Source organism: Cebus imitator, unplaced genomic scaffold, assembly GCF_001604975.1.
Source record: "Cebus imitator isolate Cc_AM_T3 unplaced genomic scaffold, Cebus_imitator-1.0 Scaffold326, whole genome shotgun sequence".
Taxonomy (NCBI): domain Eukaryota; kingdom Metazoa; phylum Chordata; class Mammalia; order Primates; family Cebidae; genus Cebus; species Cebus imitator.
Window position 1 is genome coordinate 2,129,614 of NW_016107641.1, and position 23,586 is coordinate 2,153,199.

General features: G+C 54.1%; 2 protein-coding genes across 2 annotated transcripts in view; both read left to right on the forward strand.

Moving 5' to 3' along the window:
• The first annotated feature begins 11,662 nt into the window (after window positions 1-11,662).
• Window positions 11,663-14,122, forward strand: SLC18A3 (solute carrier family 18 member A3). Its single transcript, XM_017504695.2, has one exon. It carries the CDS (start codon window positions 12,151-12,153, stop codon window positions 13,747-13,749), a length of 1,599 nt encoding a protein of 532 aa, XP_017360184.1. The 5' UTR covers window positions 11,663-12,150; the 3' UTR covers window positions 13,750-14,122.
• A 388-nt stretch (window positions 14,123-14,510) lies between these two features.
• Window positions 14,511-23,586, forward strand: part of CHAT (choline O-acetyltransferase) — a 56,322-nt gene continuing 47,246 nt past the window's right edge. Inside the window, exons 1-4 of the mRNA XM_017504689.2 lie at window positions 14,511-15,891; window positions 18,539-18,642; window positions 21,989-22,180; window positions 22,751-22,869. Of these exons, the coding sequence (XP_017360178.1) occupies window positions 15,453-15,891; window positions 18,539-18,642; window positions 21,989-22,180; window positions 22,751-22,869 (854 nt within the window). The 5' untranslated portion in view covers window positions 14,511-15,452. The remainder of the gene's footprint in view (window positions 15,892-18,538; window positions 18,643-21,988; window positions 22,181-22,750; window positions 22,870-23,586) is intronic.

Genomic DNA, 23,586 nt, shown 5'->3' on the forward strand with positions numbered 1-23,586 from the left:
AGGAAAAAGTCGTCTTCCTCTTTCTTCTCTCCTAAATGCCCTCAGTCCTGGGCCAGGTGCCCACTGACATCCCTTTTACTGGGCTCTAAAGATGGGCCCATCTTAAACAGGAGAGGGGACAGCTTGGGCCAGCCTCTCCCTCCCACCATGAGTAGTAGGTCTTGTCTGGGAGTCCTCGTGTGGGTACAGCCTGGCCCCAGTGCCTGCTCAGTGGGTCCCACCCCTCACCACAGACAGCCGAGCAAGGCTACTCAGGGCCAGGCCTGGCCCTGCTGATCTCCCTCCAACCACCAGGGAAAGGATAGTCTTTTTTTGAGACAGGATCTCGTTCTCATCCACCCTGGAGGGCAGTAGCAGGATCATAGCTCACTGCAGCCTCCAGCTCTTGGGCTTAAAGTGTCCTCCCACTCACCCTCTTAAGTAGCTGGGACCACAGGCACATGCCACCACACCTGGGTAATTTCGTAGTGATGGGGTCTTGCCTTGTTGCCCAGGCTGGTGTCAAACTCCTGACCTAAAAGCAATCCTCCCACCTCAGCCTCCCCAAGTGCTGGGATCAGATATGAGCCACTGATCTCGGCCTGAGGCTTTCTGAGCGAATCAACCACCATGCAGACTAAACACCACACAAAGAGTCTGGAATCTGCCCCTTATCTGAGGTCAGATGAGAAGAATGTCCCAGGTCATGCAGTCTGCATCCAAATGGCATCTGAGATGTTCAAATGAGGAGTGGCTCCTGTCTATTTATCACTCGGTCATTTACAAACCCATGGACGGCCCTCTCTGCGCCAGTCTGGCAGGGCATGGAGCCCACCCATGCTCAAATACATCTCGCTAGGGCCTCACAGCCCAGGGGGAGACAAGTACACTCCTTCGTGAAAGATACATGTGTGTGTCATATAGAATTAGTCTGAAACTAGCTTTAAATGTAGTTTAATTAATAGCATCTTAATTACCGGGGAAAACAATGCTCTGGTAATTCTTCTTGGCACTCCAAGCAGACCATGTTTTCAACTGGGTTGGAGTGCCTGGTTGATAGGCCCTACAGGCATCCCCCCACGTCTGTGGGGTGCACACAGCTGAAGGCTGCACCTGAATTCCTATCTCTAGCTACAAAGTCTCCAAGTCCCTGCCATGTCACCATCTGGAGCTCCAGGCCTAGCTAGAAGATGCCCCTCCCCTGCTGAGACAGCAGATGTCAGGCCTCCCTGCAGAACTTGACCGATGTGGATAGTTGGCCAGAATTAGGGTCAGTCAGAGATGTCCCTCACACCTGCCCACACCCCAAGGAGCCAGTTCTTCCCATTACAATATAGGCCTTTTTCCCAGGCCCTCTACTTGACATCACCAGGAGGTTAGGGTCTGGTTCTCTCAGGCTCTCAGGTAAACAGCCCAGACTTTTTCTCTCATGGAGACCTCATCTTGCCACGTGGACACTGTGTAGGCTTCCTCAGATGTTTTAACATCCTGTATCTCAACAAGAGAGAATCAGAGCTCTGGTCACTTAGCTTCCTGAGAGACTCTCCAAACGGAGCCACCTTTGATGTGTTTCTTCTGCATGGGCCAGGCACAGCACCGGGTGCTGGGACACGGTGATGACCCATCTGAGAGGGTCACAGACCATGTACTGATGCACTATCGGAGCATGAGCATGCATAGTGATAGGGGCGGCATTGCCCGGCAGCCCGCTGTCCACACCCCAGGACTACCCACATGACCACCATTCCTCCTGGATGCTGCTCTGTGGCCTCCCTGCTCTGCTGGGGTTCTTCCAGCTTCCTGTCTGAGCCCCAGCCCTGTCCCTGGGCACACACCATAGATGAGGTTAGGATCCCAATACCCCCTGCTTCAGCACAAGACCACTGTCCCCTGACTCCTGCAGGGGTGAGAGCAGGGCTCTGGGCAGAGCCACCTGCAGCTGAGGCTGGACCCTGGAGGGTAGGGTGAGTGCTCCAGCTCTTTCTTCCTGCTGCCACTTCCCAAAGGTGGGGAGGAGCTGGAAGCCACCCCTGAAGCCACTCAGTATGGCCTCCTGTGCTATAAGCCACACAACTCCTGGAGCCCTGATCAATCATCAAAGTTACATTTGTGGGGGCTGTGCACACAGGTTCTGGGACCACTTGCCTGGGTTCAGATCCTGGCTCTGTCACTTCCTAGTGGTGCAGTAAATTACTTCATCTCTCTCTGTGTCAGTTTCATCACATGTAAAATGAGAGAGAATATGGACATGATAAGGGTATTGTGAGGAACTGCAGGTTATAAAACCAAATTAGTGGGTTGTGAACAGCATTTGACGAATATAATGAATAAAAGAGCATGCCTCACTTCAGAGGGGTTGGTATGTATGCGTGGCACAAACTATTCCAGGTGTTTTTCTGCCTGAGGTCCCATTGTTTGGGCTTGGGAGCTGTGAGATGGATTCAACACAGGCCAAGAGCCCTTCGTGACGAGGCTGGGATGGATGCATGTGCACGGGGGCCAGCACATGCCTGTGTTGAGGACCCCATTCTGCTGGGAAAGGGGGAAATAAAACACAGTCAGCAGTGGGACCAGGACAGCAGGACACAGGTGTCCTGGGCAGGCACCCTTGTGTGTGGCAGAGAGTGCAAGGACTACACACCCAAGGTCTCAAAAGCCAAGCTGAGCTGGTAGGTTTGACTCCAGGCAATGAGAATGGAAAGCAGGAGGATGATCATTAGACAACTATCTAATGAGTTCCTACTATGGGGAAGAGCTACATTTCAAAAAGTTGACTCGGGGGCAGTTTGGGAGATCAGGAGCTGGTGTCAGCACTGGGTGAGGGTATTTGCCAACAGGCTACTGCAATAGTCCCCGCAAGAGCTCGTAAGGACACAGGTCAGAATGTCTGGAGAAAGAGATAAAGTGTGCCCAGCCCCTTGTACTTGAGTCTGAAGGTCTCCCTTACCCAAGGGAGGGCATCTGCATTGACCCTGCACACAGGTCGGAGGGACTATGGAAAGAGGAGCACTTTGAAGGCCACAGAGGAACCCCTCAGACCTCCAAGCATCAAAGCCACATGGCCAAGTGGATGAAGAACTCATGAGCATGAGTCAGACAGCCTGTGTCTCAGCACATTACTCACCAGCCTGTGCTGCCAATTTTCAATTGATAAAATGGGGCCCAGAAGAGGACTGACCTCACAGGGGTGTTCTGAGAGTGAAAGCTAATGGCAGTAAAAGCCTTCCGCTGCGTCTGGCACTGTCACATCTCCTGACCTCTCTCTCATATCAGACTTGCCTAGACACGGCAGTGGCTGACAGCCTGGGAAGACACGTGTTATTGAAACTGGGGGACTTTGCAGGCACCGCTGCTACTCTCTGGGCCCAGCCTGCAGTGCCCATGCAAGCATAGTGTGCATGCTCTTCAGGGCTCAGCCTTCCCACTGGATGGGGCTTGTGTCTCCCTCCAACCGTCCACATCCAGGAGCCCCTCTCAGTAGGAGCCTGTTTACTCCAAGAGAGATGATTTTGAACTCATGGCTTCATTAGCCAAGCACACAAAGTAGTTGGTCGCTTTCTACCCATTCCAGAACAACTTGCTCCAAAACAAGCTTGTCCACTGGATTTTCACTTAGCCCCCCTGTGCCACTGTGTGCCAGGCACTGGGATATACAGCAGAGACATAGCAAGCGTCTGCTTGGGCATCCTTCCGAGGCAGTCCCCTGAGCACGGCCCCAGCCTTCCTCTGCCCTGGTTTCCTAGGCCACCCCTGCACCAAGCCTACACTTTTCCAGTCTGAAAATGGAAGTGATCTGGCTGATCAGTGCACACCTTTCCAATCACGACAAGCCTCAGAACTCAAGAGAGATGACTGGCAGCCAGTTTTCCCAACAAAGCCAACTGCCTATAAAATGTAGTTTCCCATAAACATCTTTTCTGCCTACCGGACTAGTCAACCAGGGGAGCTGTTTCCTGGTCTCACCAGGGTGTGTCTGGAGTATTTGTCAAGAATACTTCAACTTCCTTCTAAGTGTCCCTCCATCCACTCCAAGCTCAGTAGACTTTTGGCATAACGACAAAGCCCTAATTCTTTTCAAAACTAACAAACAGGCTTGTTCCTCCATTCCACAGTTATTGATTCAGGGTGTTCTGTACCAGGCAGTGAGACTGCCCACCTCAGCCCCCATCCTCAAGGCTGCACTCAGGGTGAGGAAGCAGCCATGTGAACACATCCCCACCATGCAGTGTGATGAGTACAGTAGTGGATGTGTGGTCAGAGAACAAAGGGTTGGGGTGGCGAAAACAGCTCAATTTGATCATAAAGATGAATAGAAGTCATCTAGGAAGACAGGGAATGATATAATTAACAACAGTACTCGCTTAGCTTACAAGCAATCTCATTCCATTCATACCAAACCCTACAAGGTATTGTCAGTGCACCCATTTTATAGATATGTAAGTAAGGTTTGGAAAGGTTAAGTAACTTGCACAAGATCAGAGTTAAAAACTTGCAAAGAAGGGACAACTCTGTACGATTGTTTTAATGACAGACCCTAGACCCAGAGCATGAAATTAAATTTGTTCAAGGTTAGATCGATAGAAAGTGATGGAATTAGGAATCAAATCCAGGCATCACATTGAGAGCATAGAGGTAGACCGATTACAGAGAATCTTTTATGTTGAGAATCTGGACTCTCCCATTGATGAAGAAGAGGCTCTGAAGGGTTTAATTGATGCAGTAACCTCACATCCACTCTAATTCATCCAACCCAAGTACTAATAGCCATAGAATCTATTAGTAAAGAAGTAGCAATAGTTTTCATCCACAGTGTAAGTATCTGGGGCAAAGACATTCTATTTTAAAATGTTGAGAAAAAGACTAATAGAGAAACAAGTCACAGGCAATTCTCAAAAGAAAAAATACAAATGACTAATAAACATATGAAAAAGTACTCAGCCAATTAAACAATTAAATGATCTAAATGATAATAAATGCCCTTTTTCTCCCACTAGATTGATAAAAGGGAAAAAGGTCTTTTTCTCCCACTAGATTGATAAAAGGGAAAAAGGTAAGTGCAAGTGCTGGCATGAGTGTGGGAGAATTGTTTACAAACATCCATGACCAGTATGTGGTCTGACTTACAATTTTTCAGCTTCACAGTAGTGCAAAAGCGATATGCACTCAGTAACAACCACACTTCAGATTTTGAATTTTGATCTTTTCCGGTCTAGTGATATGCTATACTATACTCTCAAGATGCTGGGGCATGGCCACGAGCCACAGCTCTCAGCCAGCCATGTGATTGCATGGGAAAACATGCTGTATTCCATGCTGTGTAACCAGGTGATTTTAGCCAACTGTTGTTAGCTAATGGAAGCTTTTTGAGCGTGTTTAGGGTAGGCTAAGCTATGATGTTCTGTGCATTAGGTGTATTAAATGCATTTTCCACTTAGCAATGTTTTCAGCTTCCAGTGGGTTTATCAGGACATAGCCTCATCATAAGTGGAAGGGGATCTGTACTCCCATGTGCTGTTTGTGGGAGGACTAGGGGGCTACATTTATACTGTCACTTTACAGGGCCATTTGGAGATTTAAAGTTTAAAATGTGGAGACTGCTATAATTGACCCAGTAGTCCCTACTGTTTTTGTATCACTTGGGGAAGCACCTCCTCACAAGCACAAGGAAATTCATCTCAACACTGTAACACCTAGAAATCAGACCTGACCCAATGCTCATCCATAGGGGACAGCTGAAAACACTGGGGCATGTTCATAACCAGAAATATTCTGCAGCAGGTGATAAAATCCAACTATTTCTTTATAGGCTAAAGTAGATAGAATGTTGAGTGGAAAAGGAGACAAATATAGAATGATACACATAAAACAACATTTATGTGAATATACACTTATTTAAGCATAATGTTACTTATGTTAAATTTTATATGAGCTCATATGTATATATGGAAACAAATTTAGAAAAGGTTTGGAAAACACACATCAAAATAGTAAGGATGGTGGCATCTGAGAGGTGGCCACCACTCAGACCTTTCATAGTGCTCTGATTTCTTTGAAAAGAATGTGTAAATATGTATGACTTACATGATTAATTTTCATTCTAATAAATGTAGCGATGGATTTCAAAACCACTGACACATCAGTTCTCATGCAAAATGCTATGGCCAGTACTGTACAGAATGCCTAACAAGCAGAATACAGATCTTGTCTGCAAGGGGCTCTGAGGCATGTGGGAACACCTCCAGCGTTGTGTGGGATACATTTCAGAAGAAGAGTAGAAAATTCGAGTGGATGGGGGCATGTTCACAATGTATCAGGAATCAGGGAAGAATATGGCAACCGAGGAGAGACAAAGCTGGACAGGAACCGAGGCAACACTGGTTCCAACGTACAGAGGCAGGAGCTCCTGGGGCCTGTCAGGGAAGACGAAGATGGGGAGAGCAGGAGGGGTGGGAGGCATTGTGGAAGGTAGCCATGTAGGGAGAGGACACTGCCTCCAGTCCCAGGCAGCAGGGGTCCCTGAGAGGTCTGTGAACAAGCTGGGAGCTTGCCTGAAACTTTACAGAGAAAAGAAGCTTGGCATCCCTGCAGGGGTGGATTATCAGGGTCAGGAGGCAAGGGACAAGTGAAGGGATTAACTGTCCCAGTATGGGGGAAGATGTAGGATCTGGGCTGGAGGTAGGCAAGGAGTGGTCTCAATGGAGGAGGGAAATGAATCTGGCACATTAATTGGATTGAGATGGAAAGAAAGTGGAGAGAACAGAAACCAAAGGCATTTGGAGGCCATGCTTCCAACCAGTGATTCATGGTTTCAGGGAGCTAGGAAAAAAGTGAGCAAGGTCCTGTCCCTGGGAGCTGTAGAGAGGGGCCCTGAGGCCCACCCACAAAACAGTCTCTTTCCCTATCGAAGCCCAGCTATGTTGTACACAAAGCAAGTCTGGGCACCGAGGACAGGCTGGCCAAGGGCAGGCAGGCACGTAGTCCTCTGGCTTCCAGCCACCAGACTCACAGGTTTCTGGGAAAGGCTGACTCGGGCCACTCCGTTCCTTTGAATCTGAGAATATATGACTGGGGAAGCCTAAATTAATTAAGTGATGCTGAGGCCCTGAGGCCCGCCTGAGCCAGTGCCCAAGGGACTGGCTATGGAGCCCTGAGCAAACTGCACTCTCAACCCCCCAGTGCTGGAATCCAGAGAGGCTCATGAGCTTCATTGGAACGAAGCCTGTACTTAAGTGCTTCCAGAGAGACAAAGAAATAATAAATCAGGAGCCGGTGCCCCGCCCACACACTGCCATCACCAACACCAGCCTGCTTCTCCACAGAAATACAGTGGCTTCACCTCTCTGGAACCAGATGTTTCAGGGAAGCAACAAATAGCAAAGCCCTGGAACTGATATGGCCCCATGACCTCAGAAATGAGGCCAGGCTGGGGTGGCACCTCCCTCCACAGCAGCACCCCCCACTGCAACCAGCCAAGACCTTCAAATACCCCCTAGACCTCACCCAGGCACTGGTGCATCACGGCTCTCCTTCCACCCCTCCCAAACTCCCACAAATCAGGACTCCTCTCTCCCCAGCAAGTCTCCTGCCCCCTCATGGCATTGGTCCAGCAAGGAACAAATTTTAATCCATCAGACTGTGGACACAGTTGTATCTTGTGGATAAAATGAGAAGAAGGGTTGTCAGCTAAAATCACCAATTTGTCCCTATCCATGCAAAATAATAACAATTAAGCTCCCACTAGGTATCAAGCATTGGACTAGACACTTTCAAGTGAGTCATCTCACCGTCTTCAGCCATCCTGCAGCAGGGCCACATGGTGGCTGGGAGCAGGATGCTGGAACAAAATCACCTGCATGTGAATCCCATCTTGACCACTTGTGAGTTCTCTGACTGTGAATATATTACTTTACCCCATTGCCCTTGCCTATAGGAAAGTAATATGAAGGTTGATGAGAGTTAATACTTGCCAAATGCTTAGAACAGTGCCAGGTACCTTATAAGCTCTTCTATGTGTCTACTAAATACGTTCGTTCCTTCCTCTACTCATTGGACTTTCATTGAGTACCAGATAGGAACGCTGCCGCAACAGTTGCTATTTCTGGTTGAGAAAGGAGAGAAAAATGTTTCGATTTTCTTCTACAGAATTGGATGGGAAGTTCTCTGTTGCCTGCAAGTTATGCTCAGATAGAGGAGCCGGGAAAGGAATTTACAAAGCGTTCAGACGAAGGAGAAGCCAGAGGGGCGGGGCCATCATGGGAGGCTTCTTGGTTCGCGGTGGGGCCAGGGCCAGCACGCTGGACAGCTCCCCGCGGCCGGCGGTGGGAGGAGGCTTTTGCCAGGTCCTATCTCGGCTCAAACTCTTCCCTAGCCTTTTGCTGCAGAGGCCCCTGGCCTCCCTGCAACCCGGGCACCCCAGCCTTTGGAGCCATGATGGATTGGGAGGTGGCTGTCCTCTGATCTAGATGTTAGAGAAGGAGGGAGTTTAGTGTTTTTGGAATGAGAGAGTTATTGTTTTTAGAGGACCAGCCCAGGACCTTTCTCCTTTCATGGGTCTTAATCTGCCCCTCACCTCTACACTGCCAGGGTGCGGCCACCTTGGAGGTGGAGTAGCAGGAACACAACGCAGTGCGGGCAATAGAGAAGCAGTGTGAGCACCACAAGACAGGTCCCCTGGTCTGGGTTTAAATCCAGGATCTGTTGCTGGGAGTTTGGGCAAGCAACCCAGTGTCTCCATGCCCAGCCTCCTCACCTGTTAAGACCAGGAGAATAGCACCTACACTGTACCAAGGATTACGGAAGAGTGGAGTAAAGCAGCACACACAATGCTCCTGGCACAAAGCAAGTAATAAATGAGTGTGCCTCCTGCCATACAGGAACTGAGTACTGGAGAGTTAGTTAGGCATCAGGAACAGCCATGTGGGCCAGAGGGCTGGAGATGTGGTCTGCACATTGAATGCCCTGAAAAAGAAGTTTCTCTCCTCTAAGATTCCTCTGTTCTTCAGCGACTAGACAAAAAAAAAAAAAAAATCTCCGTCAAAAAGTCCTCCTCCCTCTTTTTTTTTTTTTTTTTTTTTTTTTTTTTTTTTTTTTTTTTTTTTTTTTTAAAGTCTGAGTCTCCGTCTTTTGCCTAGGCTAGAGTGGTGCAGTGGCGTGATCTCGGCTTACCACAACCTCCACCTCCTGCGTTCAAGCAATTCTCCTGCCTCAGCCTCCTGAGTAGCTGGGACTACAGGCATAAGGCACCACACCCAGCTAATTTTTCTGTTTTCAGTAGAGATGGGGTTTCACAATGTTGGCTAGGGTGGTCTCGATCTCTTGACCTCGTGATCCACCTGCCTCGACCTCCTAAAGGGCTGGGATTGCAAGTGTGAGCCACTGTGCCCGGCCCCTTCCTCCTTTTTTTAATCAGACAGGGAAAACATCATGTGCATAAATAATAATGGCTTTGTAGGCTGGGAGACTGTCCCTTTAAGAGCCTCATAATGGGAATGTCAGAAGAACCCAAAAGTCTCAAACTCAAATGACTGGAGAACCTGTAAGTGGCATAAGTATTTGAAGTGTGTGAAGTCAGCTGGGGGGAGACTGGGATGCACTGGAGATTGGTATGTACTGACGAAAGCCATCAAATAAAATTTAAAATAATTAGCCCACTCCAAAGAGCCCTTCTGCGGCACACATTTCTGCTGAAGGCTGCAGTGAGTGGGCTTTCACCTCAACCTGAACCAGACAGATGCTAAGGCTGGGCCCTACTGAGGGGCTGTGACTCGCCCAAGGTCATCCAGGGCCAGGCCTGTGCCCACACTGGGACTCTTTTCCTCCCTCAGACAGAAAGCACTTAAGCCACTGCAGAGCAGGTGCCAGCAGCCTTTCAGTGAGTGAGTTTCTTTTCCTTTCCCAAGGTGCCTTAGTGGGCGAAGGGATTGAGCAACAGGTGGCCGGGTGGCCGCCTCTCACCCTAACACCCTGCTCCCCATCCCCTCATCCCACAGTCATCTCAGGGACAAATAGAGACGTTCCAATGCCCTCTGCAACCTCCAACAACCCAGACAGAGCCTGAAATCACAATGCCCACCTAACCAGAGGGACCAGTCAGCTAGCCAGGTGTCCCGTCTTTCATCTGTTCTTCACAAGACCCACAACTGAAAAATGAGTATAAACCACACATTCTACACACGATAACAACAGAGCAAGTCCTTACACCACTCTTACTGTGCCAGGCCCCCTCAACAGTAGGTACTGTTATTATTCCATTTTACAAAGAAAGTAACTGAGGGGCAGAGAGGCAAAGTAATTCCCTGCAGCTATTCTAATGAGTACGTGGCCGAGCTAGGGGCCATCCTGGTTGTCTGCCTCCAAAGCCCACACTGTTTGCACTGCATCGCGACATTTCCTGCGGGGTGGGGGGCTCGGTGGGAGAAGCATCTGTGTCTAATGCTGCTTTGCTTTTGAGGCCAGAAAAATGAGATGGCTCCCCTGACTCTGGAAGAGAGAAGCAAACTGTAATCTCAACAACACAACCCCCACCCCAACCTCAGCGGCCCCGGACCCTGTATCCCGCCAGTCCGCCCACTGGAACACCGGCTCCATGTGCCACCCAGGGTCAACGCTGCTCTGGGGACGCGTCACAGCTCCGCCAGTCAGATGAGCCCGGGCGCCTCAAGGGGTGCGGCCCTCTCGGAAGGAAGGTGAGCCTCTCTGAAGCCTCTGACGACAGCGAAGCGGCTGGGCTCTCTCCGGGGAGTGGGCGCGGCACCCAAGAAGGGTTTAACACAGTTCCAAGAGAGGACCCCAGCCACTGTCACTCCCGAGCCCACCCGGGGCTTGGAGGAGGCTCTGGAAAAGGAGTGATAAGGGAGTGTGTAGAACAGGAGGCGGAGGCTCACAAGAGCCGAGGGAGGGCTTGGTAGGGTGCGAAGAGTGCCTGGGAGGAGTTACAGTGGGGAGGGGGTGCAGCAGTGGAGAGGGAAGAGGCGGAGCTGGGGGACCTGACCGCTAAAGCGGAAAAGGGGAGTCCAGGCAGCGGGAGTGTGGGGGGAGCGGCGAGGTAACTTCTCCACTCAGTCCCCACGAGCTCCCGGCCGGGATTCGCTGCGGACAAATTCTGCGGAGGGGCCGGTGGGTCAGAGACAGCCGGCTGTTGCTGAGCGTTCCCGCCCTCTCCTGGTGGGTGTGTGTGTGCAAGGGGCCAGGGGGCGGAGTCGGAGAAAGGGTTGAGGGTGTCCATGTCCAGCACTCCTCCAGACGCGGCTCCACAATCCAGCTGCGAGAACAGATGGACGCAGCGGTGGCTCACCTCGGGGGCTTCCTGCCCGCTCTGCGCCGAGGTCCAGGCTGAAGCGCAGATCTCAAGCCTCTGGCTCCCCCCTCTCCCGAGGGGCCGCGGGGAAGCTGCTGCCGCGCCCCCCTTCCCAGTAGGAAAAGAGCGGGCGCTGACCCGGTGGGTCCTAGAACCGTGGGCAGGGGTCGGGCAGGGGGCGGGCAGAGAGCCGGCACCCGGCACGGAGCACCCATCCCAAGGGCTAGTTCAGGACTTCCACACCGAGACCCCTTCTGGGCCTCCAGCCCTGGCGCATCTGAGGAGCGGACCCCTGCCCGACCACGCCCCGCCCCCGGCCCCCGCCCCGCCGACGTCGCATTAGCATAGGCAACGCAAGTGGCCGGGGCACACTCGGGGGCTGGGACTCGCCGCGTCACAGCCCCGAGTGGAAGAGGAAAAAAAAAAAAGAGGAGGCGGCGGAGGAGGCAAGAGCCTACGCAAGGGGAGGGGAGCTCGGCGGCGGGGCTAGCGGGCGGGCTGGCGGGCTGCAGCAGCATGCCCCTCGGCCAGCGCAGGCGGCCTCTCAGCTCGGAGGGGGCTGCACCGGGCTCGCCCCGGGCGCAGTGCGCCCAGTCTCCGGCCCCGGCCCCTTGGCGTGCCCGCCTCCCCGGCCGCCCCTGAGCCCAGCAGCCGTGGGTCCAGGGATCCGCTAACAGCAGCGGCAGCGCCTCGCCAGACGGAATCCTTTCCTTTCCCAGGACGCTGGGCCATGAGCCCCGCGGCCTCCTGAGGTACAGGGTGGTCTGCTCGGCGAGGACCGCGCCCCCGAAGTCCTGTGCCCTCGTCTCTGCACTGCGGGACGCCCGCGCTCGGCCCTAGCGGAGGCGTCCTCTGAAGAGCATCTGGGTGGGGGCATGGAACCCGCGGCACCGGCGGGCCAGGCCCGGGCGGCTGCCACCAAGCTGTCGGAGGCGGTGGGCGCGGCGTTGCAGGAGCCCCGGCGGCAGCGGCGCCTGGTGCTGGTTATCGTGTGCGTGGCGCTGTTACTGGACAACATGCTGTACATGGTCATCGTGCCCATCGTGCCCGACTACATCGCCCACATGCGCGGGGGCGGCGAGGGCCCCACCCCGACCCCTGCGGTGTGGGAGCCCACCCTGCTGCTGCCAACTCCTGCCAATGCCAGTGCCTACGCAGCAAACACCTCCGCGTCCCCGACGGCTGCGTGGCCAGCCGGCACTGCCCTTCGGCCCCGCTACCCTACGGAGAGTGAAGACGTGAAAATCGGAGTGCTGTTTGCTTCCAAGGCCATCCTACAGCTGCTGGTGAACCCCTTGAGCGGGCCCTTCATCGACCGCATGAGCTACGACGTGCCGCTGCTGATCGGCCTTGGCGTCATGTTCGCCTCCACGGTCATGTTCGCCTTCGCGGAGGACTACGCCACGCTGTTCGCCGCGCGCAGCCTGCAGGGCCTGGGCTCAGCCTTCGCGGACACGTCAGGCATTGCCATGATTGCCGACAAGTACCCCGAGGAGCCGGAGCGCAGTCGTGCGCTGGGCGTGGCGCTGGCCTTCATTAGCTTTGGAAGCCTGGTGGCGCCGCCCTTCGGGGGCATCCTCTACGAGTTCGCCGGCAAGCGCGTGCCCTTCCTGGTGCTCGCTGCAGTGTCGCTCTTTGACGCATTGTTGCTGCTGGCGGTGGCCAAGCCCTTCTCCGCGGCTGCACGGGCTCGGGCCAACCTGCCGGTGGGCACTCCCATCCACCGCCTCATGCTGGACCCCTACATTGCGGTGGTGGCCGGCGCGCTCACCACCTGTAACATTCCCCTAGCCTTCCTCGAGCCCACCATTGCCACGTGGATGAAGCACACGATGGCAGCTTCCGAGTGGGAGATGGGCATGGTCTGGCTGCCGGCCTTCGTGCCTCACGTGCTGGGCGTCTACCTCACCGTGCGCCTGGCGGCGCGCTACCCACACCTGCAGTGGCTGTACGGCGCGCTCGGTCTGGCTGTGATCGGCGCCAGCTCGTGCCTCGTGCCTGCCTGCCACTCCTTCTCGCCGCTAGTGGTATCGCTCTGCGGCCTCTGTTTTGGCATAGCCCTAGTCGACACAGCGCTGCTGCCCACGCTCGCCTTCCTGGTAGACGTGCGCCACGTCTCAGTCTACGGCAGCGTCTACGCCATCGCTGATATCTCCTATTCGGTGGCCTACGCCCTCGGGCCCATAGTGGCGGGCCACATTGTGCACTCTCTGGGCTTTGAGCAGCTCAGCCTTGGCATGGGCCTGGCCAACCTGCTCTATGCTCCCGTCTTGCTGCTGCTCCGAAACGTGGGCCTCCTGACACGCTCCCGTTCGGAGCGGGATGTGCTGCTTGATGAGCCACCGCAGGGTCTGTACGATGCGGTGCGCCTGCGTGAGCGTCCAGTGTCTGGCCAGGAGGGCGAGCCTCGCAGCCCGCCTGGCCCTTTTGACGAGTGCGAGGACGACTACAACTACTGCTACACCCGCAGCTAGCATCCCCACTCCTCCTAGTACCCACCTGTCTTGGGTCAAGGTGGCTGCTCTGCAAGCGCACTGGTCAGCTCTGGCTCAGGGCCCACCTTCCGCAGCGAGTACCCCAACCCCTCCTCATCTTTGACTTCTGCCCGAATGCCCTCCCTGTGACCCATTCCATATCCTTCTCTCTCTTGGGGCTTGGAGCACCGAGGCAAGCAAAGTCAGAGCGCTCCTTACAGAGTGAAGAGGTGCCCACCCCAGTCCCCACCCGGGGCTCCCCTGTGTAGAGCCTGCATCTGTCTGTTCTTCCTTCCGTTACTCCCAGTGCCAAACTTGGGCCACTGCACTGCGGTGTCTCTGCCCAAATCAATAAACCGTGTCTGTCCCAGGAGGCCGAGTCTCTTTACTGGTGGGTCAGTGCATGGTGGGTGAAGGGCCAGAGCAAAGGGGAGGGTGAACTGGGTCTTCAAGTTCCAACCTAGGCCTGAGCCAAACTAGCACGCAGGACACTGTAGCTCTTTTTCTACCTGGAAAACGGCACAGGAAGAAAGCAAACCCAACAAAGGCTAGGCTGTCACCCACGGTCACCAAGGAGCACCACTCCCCTCAGCCCACGACAACCCCTCCTTTCCAGGCCCAGCGCAGAGCCTGGGGGTGCCACCCGGGGGAGCCTGAGGACCCGTTCCAGCTGAGCAAGCCAGGCTCCGCCTTTTGAAGACACGCCCCACACCAGCCACTGAGCTCCGCGGCCTTGAGCTGAGCTTCCTTTCAGACCGGCAACCCGCCCCGTCCAGGCTTTGAGAAAGGAGTAGGAGCCGAGCTTTCCGGCAGAGGAAGAAAAACGGCCTGCCTTTCGTGGTCCGACCTCTGGAAATGCGTGTATAAGTGATGCGTGTGTTCGCTAGAGAACTAGGCTCTGTCCTAGCAGCAGCAGGGGAGTGGTGGTTGGTGTTCTGTGTCCGGGTCAGTCCTGAGGGTCTGAGTCTTGAAGGGAGGGATGCAAGTGTGGAACCTGGTGCCAAACCCCACCGCCACCCTGTCCTGAGTGAAAGCAGCAGCCCAGGACTGTCAGGAAAGTTTCCCATCCTTAGTCCCAGCCCTGAGAGCCTCAGGCCAACGTTAACGCAATACTCCATGTCCCAGAGACTGTGGTCTGATGACAGAGTCAGAGTTTTCCCATCCTAGCGTCAAGAGGCGGCTGGTCGGGGTCGCCTGTGTGTTAGCTGCGTCTGTGGGGGTCTGCTCTGCTGTTGTGCGCATGTCTGTCTTCGGTCTGCGAGACGGGCTGTGTGTGTCTGGGCGGAGTCTGCCTTTGTCAGTCTGTCTGTGCTATTTGTGTGTGGGGGTCTCTACCTGGGGTGGTGGATGCTTTTGTCTGAAAGAAGAGTCTGCCTCTTGCCGCAGTCCTTAAGCATCCCCCAGCTCTGCCACCAGGATGGTCCCAAGTCTGTAGCACCCCACCTCTCCTCTCCAACCCCAAAGTGCCAGCAGGAATGGGATGGCAACAGAAAGGGAAGTCCTGCAGTGGACATTGAACCGAGTTATTGTTTCTTATTATTATTTTGAAAGATGGTGTAGTAGGGTTTGAGACTGGCCTGGATTGGGGGACGGGCAGAGAGCAGAGACTTCCTCGGACCCAGCCATCTCCAGGACTCTGAGCAGCAGCACCTTGGCTGGCATAATGGGGTTGGGGAAGTGCGGTGACTGGGGAAGGCTGAGCTATGAGCAGGGGGCATGTGCCGGGCAGTGTTCTGTGCTCCCTTCTAAAGCCTAAATTTGTTGCCCTACCTCCTCCGGGAAGCTCTCCCGGTGGATTCTGGAGGCCTGGAGCTGGGATTGCTGCGCGGGGAGGGGGGAAGGAATGGGGAACTGAGGACCGAGAAGAAGAGAGAAGAAGGGGGGTGTTGGGGGCGGGAGGAAATGGGAGAGAGGGGAGGGAGGAGGAACAAGAGGAAGGAGAGAAGTGCGGCCAGCTTGCTTTCTCCAGTCGGGTGGCCGCGGGGACCCAGGCGACGTCGGAGGCTCTGCCGGGAACCCGAGCGGCAGCCCCCACCCCTGCGCTGCTTACAAGCCCCGCACCCCTTCCGGCTCACACCCCCGCCCATAGTCCTGAGCGGTGCGGTGCATCGGCGGCCGAGGCAGCAGAGCCGAGGAGAGCAGGTGAGAAGGGCTGGGCTGGGCTGGGCTGGGCTGGGCTGGGCTGGCGAGCGCGGTGCCGGGAGCGGGGCGGGGATCGAGGGCGGCTGTCAAGGGCTCTATCCAGGGACAGCACCCGGGCCGAGAGCACCCAGGACTGGCGGAGTCCGACCGAGTCCTGCGCAGCAGCGGCAGTGGCCGTCGGGGGTCAGCTAGGAAACTGCGGGATTGAGCTGCTTTGGTGCCTGGACTTGGGGAGGCTTGACCATCTGGGCTTCGGGACTCCAGGCGCATGTTCTCACTTCACTTGGCCCAGCATCTGCTAAGTGCCCAGGTCTGCGCTTTCTGTGTCCAGTCGGAGGGTCCGCGGATCCGACCCGACTCGCCAGAATTGCCGGTTCGCACCGGTCTTTCTCCAGACCTTCCCGGGAGCAGGGGATTGGGAAGGAGGAGCAGCCGCTGGTGGCAAGTCTGAGCCAGGTCACAGATGATGACAGCCTGTGATGACTGGCCAGACTGGGGTTGGACCTTCAGGGCAGAGCAGGCAGCCCTGGAAAGTCAGGCTAGCAGGACCAGGGGTGGGAGGCACAAAACAGACAGACAAACAGACATATCCACACATACACCTTCCCGGCACCCACCCAGGAGTGATGGAGGAAGAAGAGCTGGCAGGTGGAACCTCCAGGAAACCATTCTGCCCAGCTCTGCCCTATTCTGCAAGCTCAGAGACCCTGAAGCCTGACTAGTGTCTCCCGAATCAGCGGGGCTCCCAGCCAGAGCAAGAGGAGGCATTGGCTGCATCTTCTGTAGGGCGACCAACCTGACCTTGTCCTTGTTGTCCCCTCAAAAGACTGCCATGCTCCAGTGAATCCTCACCAGGATGCCACCTCAATCACTTTGCAGTTGGGGGCAGCCCCTACGAACCCACAGCACTGGTAGGCTTGGGACCAGCCAGTTGAGAGTGCCACTGCACTGTGCCAGCAAGGGCTTTACATTCTCTGCCTAGCACTGCAAGGCAGCCCCAGGCTCCTCCATCCTTGGGCCTGGTTCATCCATCTTTCTGGACTCTCTGTTCCTGGCAACAACTCTGCAATGTGCCCATATCTGGGCCATGCTTGCCTCTGGCTAGGGGTGGTGTTGGGTGGGGAGAAGGGAGGAAAATGAGCTAAACATCAGCTTTAGACTCTTTTTATTTTTATTATGCTTTAAGTTCTAGGGTACATGTGCAGAACGTGCAGGTTTGTTACATAGGTATACATGTGCCATGGTGGTTTGCTGCACCCCATCAACTTGTCACCTACATCAGGTATTTCTCCTAATGCTGTTCCCTAGCCCCCCACACCCCCAAAGGCCCCAGTGTGTGATGTTCCCCTCCCTGTGTCCATGTGTTCTCATTGTTCAACTCCCACTTACGAGTGAGAACATGCGGTGTTTGGTTTTCTGTTGCGTTACTTTGCTGAGAATGATGGTTTCCAGCTTCTTCCATGTCCCTGCAAAGGGCATGAACTCATTCTTTTTTATGGCTGCATAAATTAGTTCAACCATTGTGGAAGACAGTGTGGTGATTCCTCAAGGATCTAGAAACAGAAATACCATTTGGCCCAGCAATCCCATTACTGGGTATATACCCAAAGGATTATAAATCATTCTACTATAAAGACACATGAACAAGTATGTTTATTGTGACACTGTTCACAATAGCAAAGACTTGGAACCAATCCAAATGCCCATCAAAGATAGACTGGATAAAGAAAATGTGACTTTAGACTCAAGAGAGAATAGAGGGTGGGCTGGTGGAAAACATGGGTATGTGCTTGTACATAGGTTCAGAGGGATCTCAGAGTGTAGTAACTGTGACCCACAGCCTTATAATAACAGCCTTTGACCTCTTGGCCTGGCTCACTTCTACTGCAGCTTCAAAATTAATCTGCCTCTCCCCAGACTAAAGCAGGTGACCCCTCGGGGCCCTGGCTGCCCAACCTCCCTGCATACCTCCCTGGCCAATTCCTATGGCATCTACACTGGCAGCCTGCAGACCTGAGACTACCTAGGTCACAACCCCTCCAGCAGGCCCAGAGTCCTCCCTGCCCTGGCCACAGGCCAGGCTCCCAATTAGCCCAGATACATCCTGAGCACAGGGCCTTAAAGGCCACAGAGCTATTCATGCACGTATCCTTTCACCCACGCATGCATTCCTTTCCCTCGGCCAACTGACTGAGGGAATACACCCTACTCCACACCAGACTCCAGGCCAGGCCCCAGAGATGAAGCACTGAACACAGCAGGTATGGTCTTACCCTTGAGAAGCTAGTGGGAAAGAGTTTGATCAGCAAAGTACTTATCTATTGAGTTCCAGGCAGGAACAAAGCCAACGCTGCCAGCGACCCTTGCCAATTTGAATTGCCCTGGGGTGGTCAGCTGGCCTTGGGTGGCAACAGCCTCTCGTGAGAGCAGACCCTCACTTCTGCCATATGGGGTCCAGAGAGAACACTGTGGTCAGCACATACAGCTGGAAGTTGAGACTGGGACCAGGCCTGCAATGAGACCCTTATACACAGCTGTAGGGCTCTGGCCTCCTCATGGGGCGGGGGTATGGGTCCAGCGGTGGGAGGTGGAGGGTTTGTGGCAGGCCTATGTGGCCTGTTGATCCTTCCCACTTCTTGGTCCCCAGGTCTACACCTCTGCATCCCAGGACCAGGACTCACCAAGATGCCCATCCTGGAAAAGGTCCCCCATAAGATGGCAGCAAAAACTCCCAGCAGTGAGGAGGAGTCTGTGAGTGAATTTTGGAGCTCTGTCTCAATCCTACTTTCCCCACCCACATGCCCTTGCTTCCAGAACAGTCCTGAGTGGGACCGGCCCCCAGTATTTGCCTGGCCCCAGCGCTGCCCTCTCCTGGCATGAGGCCCAGGCTATAGCCCTGCCCCCAGCTTGCTGAGGATCCCAGAAGGGCCTGGAGGAGCTGAGAGGGGTCTCAGGGTGCCAAGGGAATGCTGACAGCTAAACTTCCAAATCCCCAGACTAAGCTAGGCACTATCTTTCCATAATCCTCTCTTCAGCCCAGCTTCCACTTCTGTTAGCTTTAAGCCCAGTGATTTTGCCTTAGGATGGGGCTGAATTCTTACTCCAAGCCCTGCAAGTCTGGCTCCAGCTGCTGTCACTAGTTCAGGCTTGGAGCCTTAAGTGCCATGTTCTCCACTGGCCTGAGACAATGCCACCCTCCCTGGGCAGGTATCCTCCCTCCCACCACAGCCAGCCTTCGGGTGACAGAGTATCACACCTGATTTCAGATTGCTGCATGTGTTTGCAGAACCACACTTGTCTTTTGCCACTCATCTCCCCCTTTCCCCCAGCCCTCGTTTGAAACTCTGAACAGAATTTTCTGGCTTCTTCCCAAGAAGTTGCTCACTCCATTGTCCTGACCTCTATAGCTGACAAACATCTGTTGTCACCTCTGGTCCACTGGCATGCTCCCCCACCCACCCCATTGGGCTGTGGCCGCCTTAAGAGCAGGCTCTGTTTCTCCATCATCTCCGAGTCCAGCCCAGGACCTGACTCACATGAACTGCCCAGGAAACATGGAGTTTTGAAGGATTGACCTGAGACTCCCAGGTCCAAAGATCTTCCTTAGTACAGGGCCAGAAGTCCAAGTGAGTCTGGGGAGGAGCCCGGGGGTGGGGGGAATGGGCTGAGATGTCTGAGCTGAGATTTCCTGCTTTATTCCCTTTTACCCACTGCTGATTCCCTGTTAGCCAGGCTAAGTCGCAGCGCACTGTCAGAACCAGAAAGAATGCGGAGCAGTGTCTGGCAGAGGCTCTAGCCAGACTTGCAAGCCCTTTTGGCCAGACCACTAACTGGGCTGGGCTTTCTGTTGGTGATCACCCACCCACCCATCACAAAGATTGCCCCCCACCACAAGAGATGGAGGAACCACAGCAGCTGGCGGGGGGCCTGGACCTAGCTAGCTGGGGTTGGGCAGGGCAGCCTGGGATGCTGCCCATACTGGTCCTCACGTCATTCCCCAGGGCAGGAGCAGCCCAGAGTTGGCACTGACACCCCACCCCTGCCAGAGAAGTGAATAATGCCTCTAACAACCGCATGAAACAAAATTCCCTGCCTGGGTTTTATAAGTAGGAAGGACTTATATGATACTCAGGGCATGAATCATCTTCCAAGGAACCATCTTACAGAATGTTGGTTCTAGAGGCAGGATCAGGCAGGATCAGGCAGGCGGAGGGCCGTCATTCATCCATCAGCAGCAGGGACAGAGAAGGAGGTGCTTTTAAGAGGCCCCTTCACTCCACAGCCTACGGGGAGGAAACCTTTGCTGTCTCATGGAAACTTATCACTGCACAGAGGAGAAGCCCCTGGAGGAAGGTGCCTCACTGTGCCCACCAGTGCATCTCAGGATCTATCTTGCAGAATTCTGGTCATTAGGGTGGCACTGAATTCTGTCTCTCATCCAAAGCCACCTTTTGTCCTTCAGGTCCAGAATCTAACCTGGAGATTAGATTCTCTTGTAAAGTGAATCTAAGACATTCTCTTGTAAAGTGAATCTTAGATTCTCTGTAAAGTGAAGGACAAGAAGAGGAAAGGGGTTGGGCACAGTGGCTCACGCCTGTAATCCCAGCATTTTGGGAGGCCAAAGTAGGTGGATCGCCTGAGGTCAGGAGTTCGAGACCAGCTTGACGAACATGGAGAAACCCCATCCCTACTAAAAATACAAAATCAGCTAGGCGTGGTGGCGCATGCCTGTAATCCTAGCTACTCAGGAGGCTGATGCAGGAGAATCGCTGGAACCTAGCAGGTGGAGGTTGCAGTGAGCGGCAATTGCACCACTGCACTCCAGCCTGGGCAACAAGAACAAAACTCTGTTAAAAAAAAAAAAAAAAAAGGAAAGGAATGGAAAAGGGAATGAAAAGGAAGGGAGAGAATGACCCAGGAGAAAGAAGCAGAATGGATATGGAAGACTGATTTTAGCTCCCAGTTCTGCCATCAGATTTTTGTGTGACCTTGGACTAGCCCCTCCACTCTCTGGGATTCAGTTTCCTCATTGGCAAATGGGAAGTCACAAAACTGAAGCCACACAGAAGCCTTCTGTGGTGAACGCTGCTGGTGAACTGGGAGGAACGGCACGCGTATAGGAGGGTGGGGTGCGGGTGGGGTTCTTCCCAGACTCTAGCCACACTTTGCGGCTCCCAAAGAGGATGGGTTTCCTCTTGGGAATTCCTCTGGAAGGATAAGACATTGAGGTCATAACATTTTAAATGTGCTTATTTGAGGCCAGTTGTTTCTCTCATTTAATTCTCTCTGTGTTCCTCTGAGGTAGGAATTGTTATTTATGTCCTCTGGATGAGGAACAGAGGTTTGGAGAGATTCGGAGAGGAAGGGCATCCACTGCACCCCCACCCCTGCCCCTAACACCCACATGAAACAAAATTCCCTGCCTGGGTTTTATAAGTAGAAGGCACATATGATGCTCAGGGCATGAATCACCTTCCAAGGAACCATCTTGCAGAATTCCAATCATTAGGGCGGCACTGAATTATGTCTCTCATCCAAAACCATCTTTTATCCTTCCAAATCTCTCTGTAAGAGTGCACCCGTAGGTCCAGAGATCAATTAGATTCTGGAATCCTAGCTGGGAACAATCTCTAAATTGAGAGTGACCAGCAGCCAACAATATCAATAACAGGACTATTTCATCTTAGATCCATCCTTTATGGCTTGTAAGCACTTTCATATCTATTATCTGTTTGATCCTATGAGAAACAGGGGTTACTATGCCCGTTCTACAGAGGAAGAAACTGAGGCACAGAGGGAGGGTGACTTGCCCAAGGTTGCAGACCTGGTCAGTGGCAGGGTGGGGGTACAAACCCAGGTCTGTCTGGTGCCAATATCCTGGTCTTTTCCTCTGCACTTTATGTCTTTCTAGGGGCAGAAAACAATGAGATCAGGGACACCAAACAGGAATTTTTCTGAGCTGAGCCCTAGAAATGGACAGGCCCCAGGATAGAGAACAAGGATAGGGGCAGAACGACACAGATATTAGGGACCAACCTGGGGACAGGCATGCGGCATACATACGAGAGGCACAATGCCTATAAACCCTGTCTTCCAGGTGCTGCCCAAGCTGCCCGTGCCCCCCTTGCAGCAAACTCTGGCCACGTACCTGCAGTGCATGCGGCACCTGGTGCCTGAGGAGCAGTTCAGGAAGAGCCAGGCTATTGTGCAGCGGTTCGGGGCCCCTGGTGGCCTCGGTGAGACCCTGCAGCAGAAACTCGTGGAGCGGCAGGAGAAGACAGCCAACTGGGTAAGAGGGGCCGACCAGGAACCCATAGAAGACGGGTGGGAGGCAGACCTAGAGACAGAGGGATTTCAGTGAGAGGCACATAGGGGACAATGACAGGGCAGAAGAAGAGACGAGGGACAGGGATGGGGACAGGAATGGGAACAGGCAGGTGGTATGGACCAGGGGACAGGAAGGGACAAGGGTGAGAAACAGACTAGGTGAGAGTTGGGAAATACGGATAGAGAAAGGGGGACAAATCGGCAATGCAAATAAGGGACAGAGATAGCATCAGGAAGCGAGAGGGTGAAAGGCAAGAAGGAGACACCCGTAAGAACAGGCAGAGGACAGCAATGTAGCACCAAACCACCATGATAGGGGCTGGGACAGAAGAAAAGAGATGGGAGGGGCAAAGGTGAAGGACAGGCCTGGTGACTGGGGAGCTCCCAGGCTCTGGCACATACCTGGGGCTCAGCGTGTGTTTGAGGAAGAAGTATATTAATGCTCTGGTGAAAGGTCCTGATTTTGTCTCAGGGCTGTCCAGATGGGCCTGCTTGGGAGGGGTGTGACAGCCTTCCCTGCCCTCCTCTGCAGGTGTCTGAGTACTGGCTGAATGACATGTATCTCAACAACCGCTTGGCCCTGCCCGTCAACTCCAGCCCTGCTGTGATCTTTGCTCGGCAGCACTTCCCTGGCACCGACGACCAGCTGAGGTGAGGCCTTGGTGCTCCTAGCTCATAGCCTGGGGACCCACCCAAGGCAGGGACCCTCGCCCCAGTGCCAGCAAAGAAAGGCCAAAGCTGCAGCTTCGGCTGAACTTCCTGGGGCCAAATGCCCTGAAACAGTGGACATCCGGGCCATCAGGTCGGGAGCGAGGTTAGGTGTAGCTGCACTCAAGTGACAATCACACGGTCAGCCTTAGTTTATATTTATCTTGCAGTGGACTGGACACTCATGGAGGTGATGGGTCCCAATGTCACCATGGCCTCCACCTGAGGCCCTGGGAGGAGGCGTGTGTCCCTGGACCCCGCCAGTATTTGTCCCTGGGATACACTGCCCCAGGCTCTCTGAGGGGGCCTCTGCTTCCCGCCAGAGCCTCCAGCTCTAAACAGAGGCCCCAGAAGGGTGGAAACAATTCCTCCCTGCCAGCAGCCAGAGTCTGTGCCATCTGCTGCAATTTCAGAGCTCACTGAGCCGTTGGAAGGGCCTCTGGGCCACTGATGACAATGGAGGATGGGGGCAGGGAAAAAGGGTCTTCCTGCTGGACTCTCTCAGAGTCCGGTCTTAAGACCTGAGTGAGGCAAATGCTGGGGACAGTTTAGAGGGAGGGCAGGCCAAAGTGGCCCAAGGAAAAGAGGCAGGGACCACCTCACCTCTTCATAGGGCTCAGCCTTGCCAGGAAGACTCCCCACCTCCATCTTACCGGGTGG

What these genes read in the sequence shown, in the direction of transcription:
- SLC18A3 (XM_017504695.2), top strand. Translation starts at nt 12,151, where the DNA reads ATGGAACCCGCGGCACCGGCGGGCCAGGCCCGGGCGGCTGCCACCAAG.